The 11,828-nt window shown below is 41.5% G+C and overlaps 1 protein-coding gene across 1 annotated transcript; it reads right to left on the bottom strand.

Moving 5' to 3' along the window:
- Window positions 1-230: 230 nt before the first annotated feature.
- On the bottom strand, window positions 231-1,995 carry LTV1 (LTV1 ribosome biogenesis factor). Its single transcript, XM_067777538.1, has 2 exons — window positions 1,839-1,995; window positions 231-1,776 (listed from the first exon to the last, which is right to left on the bottom strand). The coding sequence occupies exons 1-2, from the start codon at window positions 1,839-1,841 to the stop codon at window positions 265-267; spliced, it is 1,515 nt and encodes a 504-aa protein (XP_067633639.1). The 5' UTR covers window positions 1,842-1,995; the 3' UTR covers window positions 231-264.
- Between the last annotated feature and the right edge of the window lie 9,833 nt (window positions 1,996-11,828).

Genomic DNA, 11,828 nt, shown 5'->3' with positions numbered 1-11,828 from the left:
TGCCAAATAGGAACAAATGGATAGCGCCAATTGGAGAATTATATTTTTTAGGAGTGATGTGGAAACTGGTCGGTCTATTATAAAATACTTTTTTTATAACTTACATAGAAGTGTACCCACATTTCAGAACTCAGGTCTATGAATCTAGCCGACTTTTGGGAACACGAACCAAATATTCCCGTGGGATAGTGTGTTCACTGCAGGGTCTTTAAAATCAAATGTGATAATAATTTCTTCCAATATTTTATTTTAAAAATTATGGGGTTATATAATTTTAGTGCCCTGTTGATTGCATTTTTGATTGATCTTCACATGTGTCTGGCGTTTCTTCTCCTCTTTAAATGCATCAGCATTTGCTTTTCTTTCGATACGTCGCTCTTGACGATATTCTTTTAGCAATCTTTTTCGTTCTCGTTTCTCTTCAGGTGTTTCATCTTTGGGTCTAATCGATAGTACACTTAACGTAGATATAAGAGACTTATTGCAAAGTGATTTTGGGCCTGTAGATGGAAGCCCTGTACTCTGGAGTTTTGCTAGTGCTTTCTCGGTTAGTTGATTATTATCACCATTTCGCAAAACATTGGTAGGAAGGCCGGTTTTGGGATCAATATCTATTTGAGCTACTTCATCATTTGACTCCGCTTTACTACTTCTACGACTTCTCCGTATTGGTTCAACAATCAGTTTTGGATGGTTATATATATTTGAATATGTTGACAGTACAGATTCGCAATCCCATTTTTTCTGTTTAGCATCATCCATTTCCATTTCAACCAATTCATCATTTGGGTCTTCTTCGCCATCGGCAACAGTTTCATATTTTTTAATACGTTCACTATCCCATTCCTTTCGGTATGACTGTACTCTTTTTCCGCGTTTATGCTCCCGGTAACAAGCCATCAAAACACGATGCTTTTGATCCCAATCGCCTTCAATTTCCTCACAAGCTAAGTCGCCCAGTTCTGGATCATCGTAGGTTGAATAAAACCGTTCAAAACGATCATCCAAAAGTGTTAGTTGTTCATTACGTCTTATAACACTAGAGGTCATTGAGTACTCAGTGAAGCGAGATTTAGTTTCTTCGTCATTGAAACGTTTGCGCAATAATGGTCCAAGACGATCCATTAATTCCTGATCATCCTCATCACCATCACTCTCGTTTAAATCGTCAAAATCAAAATCGCTTTCGTTTTGGTCTTCATCGTCATCATCATCTGCCTCATCATTATCACCGTCTGTGTCGCTCTCATCGGCCATAGCCTTCATAACGAAATCATCTTCTAACAAGTTTTCTTCATTATCAAAATCGGAGTCTTCATCTAATGCTGCCACTACATCTGGGTCCCAATCAGGTCGTGGTCCAACAACTGTCGCTGCCCTATTTAGCATGCCCTCATCTTCTTCAAACTCAGATGCAAACACCGAACTTGGCAATGCTAATTTGGGAGCTGTAGTAACTTCGCCCTGTTCTAGGCGTTTGCGTGCACGATTTGGATTTTCAACATATTCCCAAACAATTTCTTGCTCAGGTTTCTTCAAATGTTGTAAGTAATCGTAGTCGTCGTCAAAGAATATACCGAATTTTTGTTGTTCTTCTCGCTGCTTAGCAGAAGTTACAGGATCTGCAGTTGCTTTGGATTGTTTTTGTGACACTGATTCTACTAACACCCGTTGGGGTGCTGTAACGTCCGCGACCAGCGGATCATGTTGACTTCTGTGTACCAAATGAAATGTCACCGCATTTTTTCGATCGATGAAGGCTTTCTTGCTTTTGCCCTGCGAATGTGATGCACAATTATGCATATATTTATAAAAACTAATGTAAAAACATCTCTCACCATTATATTGTGTTGTGTTTAAGCTGCATTAGCAAATAAAATATACCAACGGCGATTTAGCACGAAAAAATGTTGAAACATGTGTGTGGCGAAAGTTGTGCTGAAAGATAACAAACGGGAATAAAAGTGGGACCTAAACGTCACATTCGCCGCGTTCCTATAGATACTGATCCAGACCTCGATACAAATATGTGACTTTTGATATCAACACCCCTGCAAAAATCGTGTGACCTAAAACGCACACAGCCACACGGCATCCCCAGCGGGTTAGGGGATCAGAATATACCCGCGGTAGGTATGCCTGTCGTAAGAGGCGACTAAAATACCAGATTCAAGAGGTTGTGTATCGCAACCCTTCAGGTTGCCAGCGCAATATATAGCTTCTCCAAACCTCACCTATCTGCGGTGAATCGTGAAAGGACCATCACATCGATAACACACCCCAAAGCCTTCTGGGAGCAACCTTATCGTTGCAACAACAACAACAACAACAACAACGATCACATTAATAGGAACGAAACAGAAAATTTGGTCAAAAATCTACTCTCGCCCATGGAAATGTGACTATGAATATGACTACTACAATGACCAGGCACAATTACTAGTCGGATCACATGCAGCGTTTTTGCATGGGCCTTTCTTGCATATATATAATTTATTGTATATAAGCTGTGTTTTTTTTATCTATCTATAGACGTTTACGCTTAAACTTTATATGGACTGTTAAGCGTCCTCTGAAATTGCTGCGCATAAAATTAGTACTACTATTATATACGCCGCGCAAGGGTTGTTCTATTCTAAAAAACAGGCAACGCCTTTACGGGGTACACTCTTAAAAAAAAGCATGTAAATCTACACACATTAAGCCAGCAAAAAAGTTGCCTCGCTTAATTATTGCAAATTTACACACATTGTATATCTACTTTTTTTTTTTTTTTTTTTTTTTTTGCGGGGAGGCTGAAAAATGCCTAATGCACCATAATTGCTGCCGTCGCAGCAACCGTGTGTCCGTAGACTAAAAAACAGCCCCGTTCTGGAACCGTCGCCCACCCCGGCACCACTTTCGCATTACTTCAGGGTGGCGTTCCATATTTCTCATTTTTTAAGAGCCTACTGTTGTCCCTGCGTCCAGGTTCCCCCTATTTGCTCTGAGTGTCCATTTAATCACCACTGCTTCGCATGCGCATTTCTCTGCGCTCCCTCTCAACATCCATCAGGCGTGTCATTACTATAAATGCCATTTTGCTCACTGCAGTCCAGCATTCTTTCCTGCTGCACATATGTGAAACTAAATTTCTCGTGGTAGGTTCCTCCCCAAAGACTCCATGCAAGGTGAGTCTTTCTTCGTGGAAACGGGGGCAGTAGAACATGACGTGTTCTGCGTTTTCTAACTCTGTGGTACACATTGGGCAATGAGGATCTTCCTCTATCCTACGCTTCCATAAATACTCTTTGAAACCGCCATGTCCACTCATTATTTGCGTGAGATGGTAGTTCAGTTCGCCGTGCTTCCGCTCATTCCATTGAGCTACGTTCCAAACTAGTGTGAAAGTCCAACGCCCTTTACTCGAGGCCTCCCACCGTTCTTGCCACTTAGCTATTGTTTGTGTCCTTGCTCTTTTCTTGTCTTCTTCAGATGGTCGCTCGATATTAGTGTTATACAGATCGGCCATTTCGCTTGCCAGTAAGTCCACTGGGATTTTCCGGGTTAGAACCAGGATCGCGTCGTCGGACACCGTCCGATAAGCACTTGCTATTCTTAAAGAAGCAAGTCGGTATGCTGCTAATATATATTTTTGATGGGTCTGTTTAGATCCATACCACACTGGTGCTGCGTATAGTATTATTGAGATGGTTACTGTGGACAATAGCTGACGTATAGCTTCGCTCGGACCACCAATGTTAGGCATTATTCGCATAAGTGATCCATTAACTTTGGTAATTTTCTCCCCCACCGCTCTGAAGTGCTCTTTGAAAGTTAACTTAGAGTCAATGTGCACTCCTAAGTATTTTAAGGAATCCTTTGAGGTGATTTGATGATCCCCGACAGTTAAGACTAACTCGTTCGCCGACCGTTTGGAGCTTACTAATAACACTTCCGTCTTTTGGCTAGCCAACTCCAGTCCTGTATTGGTCAGCCATTCCTTTATTCTTGCTACGGCGTCATTACATAATGCTTGAAGCAGGTCCAGTTTCTTGGCCACTACTACCACTGCAATATCATCAGCATATCCCACAATTTGCGTGTTTTCTGGTAGATCAATCTTTAGCACCCCGTCATACATTACATTCCAAAGCGTTGGACCGAGAACAGATCCCTGTGGGACGCCTCCTGTGATTTTGTACTCTTTAGCTCCTTGATCCGTGTCAAAAAGAAGTACTCTGTCTTTAAGATAGCTACCTATAATTCTGCGTAAGTAAGCTGGAGTGCCGAAGCTTTGCAGCGCTGCCATTATCTGCATCCAGTTCGCAGTGTTAAAAGCATTCTTGATGTCCAACATAATCAGTGCACAGAACTTCCTTTTATTTTGGCCTCCAGAGATAGCTTCTCTAGCTATATTGACGACTGTTTGTATTGCATCTACGGTGGATCTTGATTTGCGAAATCCATATTGACTATTCGATAAGCCACCTGGTCTTTCTAGAGTCAGCTGTAGGCGCTCACTAATTATACGCTCGAAAATCTTCCCTAGGGAATCCAGCATACAAAGTGGCCTATATGAGGATGGTTGGTCCGGCTGTTTACCACGTTTCAGTAATAGGACAAGTCTTTGTCGTTTCCACGGGCGAGGGAACACGCCTTCTTGCATACAGGCATTAAAAAGATCAGTAAATAATGTAGCCCTAGTTGTAATCGCGGCTTTAAGGGCTATGTTTGGTACTTCGTCGGGTCCTGGGGATTTGTTATCAGCAACTCTTTTTGCAGCGTCCAGCACCTCTTGCTCTGTAATTTGCGGAATTTCCGTACTTTCTAGATCCTCGCTTGAATAAGTCCAGCGATCTTGCGCCGGGAAAAGTGTTTCAACAATAATATTCATCAGTATCGGGCACGTAGGTTGCTGTGATATCGGTCCTTTAACTTTGGCCATCACAGTTCTGTAGGCTGATCCCCAAGGATCTAGGTCGACATTATCCAGCAGTTCCCTAAAGCATAACTTCTTGCTCTTTTTTATGGCATTTTTAAGTGCCTTTCTTTGTGCGACATAGGTGCTGTGTAGCTCTGCATATCGTGGTGATGAGCGTGCCCTCTGCGCTATTCTTCGTGCTTTGTGGCATTTTCTACGCTCTTCCGCAATTTCGTCATTCCACCAATATACCGGAGTGCGCTGTGCTTTTCCGCGACTTCTGGGCATGGCAGCATCACATGCCATACATAGCAACTTAGTGATTTGAACCGACTGGTCTTCCGCATGCGATTCTCGTACTATGGCGTCCTTCCAGATAATGTCAAATATTTGTGGGTCGAAAAGGTGCTGTTTCCATTTCCTACTTTGTCGATGTCTTGCTGCTACCGCTCGTGGAGTTTCGAGCAGCTCTACGCTAATAGCTTTATGGTCGCTGTGTGTGTAGACGTTGCTTATGGACCATTTTGCTCGTCTTGCTATTTCGCTGCTAGCGAAGGTGAGATCTATAATGGATCGTCTGGTACCTGTATCGAAGGTATATATCCCTGGTTCATTTAGGAGTTCTAACCTCAAAGAAGTAAGACTTTCGAGGAGAACTCTCCCTCTTTCGTTGGTTCGTCTACTTCCCCACACAGATGACCATGCATTGAAGTCTCCACACACTAAAAGCGGGTGTTTACCTCGTGCTTCAATGGTGATCCCGTATATCATGTCTTCGAACTCGGCGATGGTCATGCTCGGAGGGGCATAGCAACTGAAGACGTATATACCGTTGATTTTTGCCCACGTGAATCCTGCTACCGTTGGCGTCATAATTTCCTGTGGGAGAAATTTCCCTGGTGCCCAAATTGAGGCTTTCCCTGCTGAATCTGAGAGCCAACCCTGCTCCTGGCGATTTTTGTATTGTTCAGAGAGTACCACTATGTCATATCCTCCTTCATAGACTGTTTGGGATAATAGCTCTTGGGCTGGCTCGCAATGGTTTAAATTGAGCTGCAATACCCTCATGAGACAGTCATTTTGCTGCCCTCTCGTTGTGGGCATTTAAAACTGCCTGCTGAATGTTGTCCCCCACATAGCGCGCATTTCGGTGCATTTTCGCAACTTGCAGCCTTATGACCTTCCTGGCCGCATTTCCTGCATAGGCTAGACCTATCTACAGTCTCCTTACATTTCTGAGCTATATGCCCGTAGCCCCAGCACCTATAACAGCGTTTTTCTTGCTTGAGTTCTCTAATTCGGCAGGAAACCCATCCTACCCGGATTCTTTGCGTATTAAGAACCGCCTTGGCATCATCCGCTGTAAGGCTTATAAGTGCCGACTTCGTGCCACTGTACCCTGTGCGTATGCTTTTTATGGCAGCCACATCTGGAAGTTTGATGTTGCATTGCTGGTGGAGGGCGTTGCAAATCTCCTCGGGCGTAGTAATCTCATCGAGATCTCTGCACTGTAGCGTGACCATTTGGGACTTTGTTATAACTTTAGCCGAGTCCTTTAGTACCGCTTCAATTTCTGCTTGGTACGCGCTTGTTTTCCCATCTTGCAATTTTTTCAGCTCTAGTAACAGCTCTCCTTTCGCCGTTCTTCTAATCGTTTTGACGTCATCACCCAGGGATTTTAATTCGTCGCATCTTCTCACTTTACGCAATATGTCGGCGTACGTCGCATCCCCCGCCTTGGAAATGATGATTGCATCCGGCCTAGCCTTAAGTGATTTTTTCTTGCTCTTCTTTTTGGCTAACTGCCACTCTCCCGTCTTTTGGGCTGCAGTTTCCTCTTTCCGCTCCGTCTTCTCTTGCGTTTCTTGCCGTCGTTTGTGTCCACCCACGTGCCCTGGTAAGACATCTTTTAGAGTAGTAGTGGGTTTTACCACGTTGTTCTCCTTGGTCGAGTACGAATTTTTCCTCGGTCGCTTTCCGGGGGGTGATGGACTTCTATCCTTGGCGCATTCGCTTGCACGCAATTTATGTTCTAAATTCTTTACCTCTAGGGCCGACTCGATGTACAGCACTTTTATTACGGAGGCCAAGCGCTTGATTTCCGCGTGTATATTATTACGCCCTATGAAGAACTGCATCAAGTCCTCAATCGCCTTGCCTAGCTTGGTCATCTTTTTCTCTCCAGGGGGGTTTTGCTGATTTAACGCAGCTGACGCCTGCTTAATTAGCTCACTTAATAATGGTGTGCCCGTTTGAGCCTTGCTGTCGGAGTTCTTTTTGCAAAGCTTCGGTGTAGCACCCGGCGACAACGCTCCTTGCTTGCTTTCGGCCTCCGCTCCTTTGGGTTTCGTTACCACTTGCGACGAAATGTTAAGGCCCCCAGCCGATGGGCCACGCCCTTCTGGAGAGCGAGCTAGCTTCCTTCCTACAAATGGATTGAACGCCATTTCATTCTCCTGTGTTTGGTTTTTTATTTTAGTATTGTTGTTGCTCATCATTTATTTAATTGGGTCCCCACTTGAGGCCGCTATCTTGGTCCGAGTGTGCAGTTACCTATATAGATCCCGTGGTTGTCTATGCGAAGGCAGGGAGGCCACGTGAAGGTTGACGCAGTCCCTCATGAAGACTGCGTTCAGAGCCAGATCAGTATTAATCGGGAGGATCTCAACCGAACCTGCACCACCAACTTAATGATGACGGACTTTGAACGTACCCCAAGGCCTGCCAAGGTTTTAACGGGACGGAGACGAATGGGACATTAACCGGAAAGTCATTTCGACGGTGTGTCAAGCCGTGTACTGAGATTTCCGAATGCCACATTCGCCAGCCCTTAACAAACATATCCGAGTCGTTGATTCCAGTATACCTTAATTAAGACCTTACTGGGCTCAGTCTTAATGTGACAATCACCTTAAATTTACAAATAATTTACCTCTTTACCTTCCTGAGTGTGTATCCCACGTCGTATAGTTGCCTCCCTATCTTGGGTAGGTATTCCCTCGAAGCAACCCCGCACTAGGCTGTGGATGCTTAATTCAGGGCGGCATCTACTCGCCCTGTCACTGGAGGTTCTCAGGGTGCGTTAGGCCTTTTAAGCCAAACCCTCCTCACCAGCCGCTCTTGGTCGAGGGCTGCTTATTTGATATTCGCAGCTAACCTAATTAATAGGCCGTTCACTGTCCGCCAGCAGTGACCCCCTTGGCCTGAGCTCAGACTGTGTAAAGCCCTTACTAAACACATGCGTAAAAACTACGATTCAAAATGCGTAACATTTTACAACGATTTTAGTGAATTTACCAACCTTATGCGTAATGATTACCATTCAAAATACGTAAAATATACAACGGTTTTAGTGAACTTACTTATCATATGCGCAATGCCACATACCCCTTAGCCCCTGTAACCCACTTCCCACCTTTTTGAAAATATTTGATTGTATTTTCAGCTAATAACATGTATATGTTTAAATGCATTTACATTTAAAAAAAAAACAGGTATTATAAAATACTTATTTTGCTTGATCCTGGGTGTTTAATTATAAACATATACATTTTATGTAGTTGCAATACGAATAAGATTTTGATATTTTAATAAAATTTATTTTCAGTCAGAATTCAGTTCAGTTCATACAGGCACTTTAATTGAATTAATATATACTATATTATCAAATTAATACAGGTATTATAAAATACTTATTTTGCTTAATCCTGGGTGTTAAATTATAAACAAAACGTGCAAATGAGGGAAAATGGATTTAACGCTATCGAAACACCAGCCACAAACGCTACACTTATGCTCGGCGTTTTGCTGCCAATGCACATAATTTTTCAGCATTATTCTTATTAAAGTAAAAATAACTTACGTATTACAATAACTTATAATAATTATAATTATGCACTAAAATAATTATTCACGCTTTCCGATAAACCGCACACTGCCGATTGACTAAAACAAATGAACACGACGCGTTAAGATGGTGTCGATCGGCAATGCCCACTAAGCTTTTGTTGTAAATGTACACACCTTTGTGTTAGCTTACAAACGTTGTTAGTAATTTCGCGAACTATATGTATTTTTACAGCATAAACGTTGGTAAGATTGTGGCATTGCTGTGTAAATAAGAAAAATACACATTAAGTGCGGGACTATGCAAAAAAATTGTAAGATTACACAAAAAAATACTAGCAATAAGCTTGCATTTTTACATACTGTTTTTAGAGTGTATTTCGTTCTATTGTGAAAATTGTTGCCTGCTCGCAACGCAAAAGCGTTACACTTTTACCCTGTATTAAATGACGGTGTGGCAGTGCAACTCTGTAAACTCTCAATTCGCTCTTGAGTTCCACATATACCCTGCAAAAATTGTTGGATTACGTGTTCCATTTTCTTCATGTTGGAGTACTCTAACAATACTCCTTTGCAATGCGTTTGCGGACCAGCATCAGCCGATCATTGCTCGTTTTTTAACGATAGTGATCACGACACGATGACGATCGAACAGAGTTGCCAAAAGTTAAATATTGCATGCAAATAACTAATAATAAAATTTTACTTTGGCAACTCTGATAAAATGCAACAGCCCTTCAAAAAACGCGAGTACTCTATAAATAATGTAAGGAATACTCCTTTGGGAGTATAGAACTGCTCCAAGTCTAATCTATATTCATACAAAAAATGTGCTCCAATTAACATTGCGATGTCCTAGGAGAGGAGTAGGTGATCCCACTCTCGCTTTGTTTGTGAGTATTCCATAGAGTACATACGTTAGAGTACTTTCACTGTAGTACTCCATGGAGCACCCACAGAGGATCATATGCCAAAGCACTAAAGAGGAATTGTGTCGGAAAGAATTATCGAAGTGAATTTAATTTAAAATGAAAGTAAATGAAGAGGGGCAATGCAACTTTTATATTTTATACTACGAATATTCTTATGTTATTTAGCATTTGCGTGAATAAAGAAACTAATATAATACGCATACGCACACGTGAATAAAGAAACTAATATAATATGTATACATAAAACCAGTGCGCTGTTGCATTTTATCAGAGTTGCCAAAGTAAAATTTTATTATTAGTTATTTGCATGCAATATTTAACTTTTGGCAACTCTTTTCGATCGTCATCGTGTCGTGATCACTATCGTTAAAAAACGAGCAATGATCGGCTGATGGTGGTCCACAAACGCATTGCAAAGGAGTATTGTTAGAGTACTCCAACATGAAGAAAATGGAACACGTAATCCAACAATTTTTGCAGGGAGCGCACTGGTTTTATGTATACATATTACATTAGTTTCTTTATTCACGTGTGCGCATGCGTATTATATTAGTTTCTTTATTCACGCAAATGCTAAATAACATAAGAATATTCGTAGTATAAAATATAAAAGTTGTATTGCCCCTCTTCATTTACTTTCATTTTAAATTAAATTCACTTCGATAATTCTTTCCGACACAATTCCTCTTTAGTACTTTGGCATATGATCCTCTGTGGGTGCTCCATGGAGTACTACAGTGAAAGTACTTTGGAAAGTACTCTAACGTATGTACTCTATGGAATACTCACAAACAAAGCGAGAGTGGGATCACCTACTCCTCTCCTAGGACATCGCAATGTTAATTGGAGCACATTTTTTGTATGAATACAGATTAGATTTGGAGCAGTCCTATACTCCCAAAGGAGTATTACTTACATTATTTATAGAGTAGTCGCGTTTTTTGAAGGGTACTCTGTTAATAGCTATCATCCGGTGGCAAAATCCTGAACCAGATAAATAATTTTGCATGTAAATGCAACAACAACGATTTGAGCCAGATAAATCCAGATAGAAGACTGGTTCAATTTGTGAGCCAGATAATTTGTTAATTACTTCTTTTTAGGTTGGCAATGCGGCCTTTAATAAACCTTCTTTTTCAAAAATAGATGTCGCTGCTTAGCCTTTCGCCGTATGAGTTAAATGAAAAACGGCGGCGACATCTGCCTATCACATTTCACGTGTGCGAAAATTTCTGCTTCTCAAGTCTCTCAATGATCCAGAGCATTCCCGTGAGAATTGAGCGTGAGCCGGAGCTGTAAAACTCACTGAAAGACGGCAAATATGAGTGCACAGATCATCTACCAGATTGCGCATTCACAAGTTCAAAATTGCTTCGTTCTGTGCAACTACGTCACAGTTGACTGAGCGAATGAAAGAAAGAGAAAAAACAAGAGCTAAAGGAAAATGACGTAAGAATTGCCCATAAAAAAGAGATAATCTAATGTTTACATGCGCAATGCGCATTCTTCTTCTGTGATTTGTGATATGAGTGAATATGGTGAGATGAAATGTTCTTTATATGCACTATAAATGTTGACAATTTTCTGGGGTAGGAATAACACTATTAAGGCTCTACCATTTACTTAGGCAACAATTTATTTCAGAAAAGGAAACGTTATCAAACCAATTCTAAATATTCTCGCGGAATTTTGTTCTCGCGGATTTTTTTATTCCCGCGGAAAAATTCCTCCAATTCTTTTCTCCTAGGGAGAAGAATAATTGGGGAATAGGAATTTCGAATTTTCGAAGTCAGCTGTTTTGTCACTTGAATGTGCGTTGCGCATTTCTTATTTTGTTTAAAAAATTTAAAAGTTTAATTATTGTTGCGAATTTGTTTGAAATTAAGGAATAAGGTATAAACAATGCACAGTATTGTGTTTCATGTGGTATTCACTGAAATAAGAGTAATGAATTGGTGCCACAGCAACATCAACAGAGGAGCATAAGAAGAATAAGACGGCGGGATAACACTAATCCGCCGGAGTTGCACGCATTCATTCTGCAAAGCAATTTTCTGGCGGCCAAGTCGAGTTGAGTTCGCCTTTCGCCATATGCCAAAATCTATTTAAGCCTTCTTAAAAAATCCTTGCGCAATTTCTGGATGGCT

This window comes from Eurosta solidaginis, chromosome 3 (genome assembly GCF_040869045.1).
Source record: "Eurosta solidaginis isolate ZX-2024a chromosome 3, ASM4086904v1, whole genome shotgun sequence".
Classification (NCBI taxonomy): domain Eukaryota; kingdom Metazoa; phylum Arthropoda; class Insecta; order Diptera; family Tephritidae; genus Eurosta; species Eurosta solidaginis.
The sequence above is the reverse complement of the archived record's forward strand: the minus strand, read 5'-3'. Positions and strand labels throughout refer to the sequence as shown.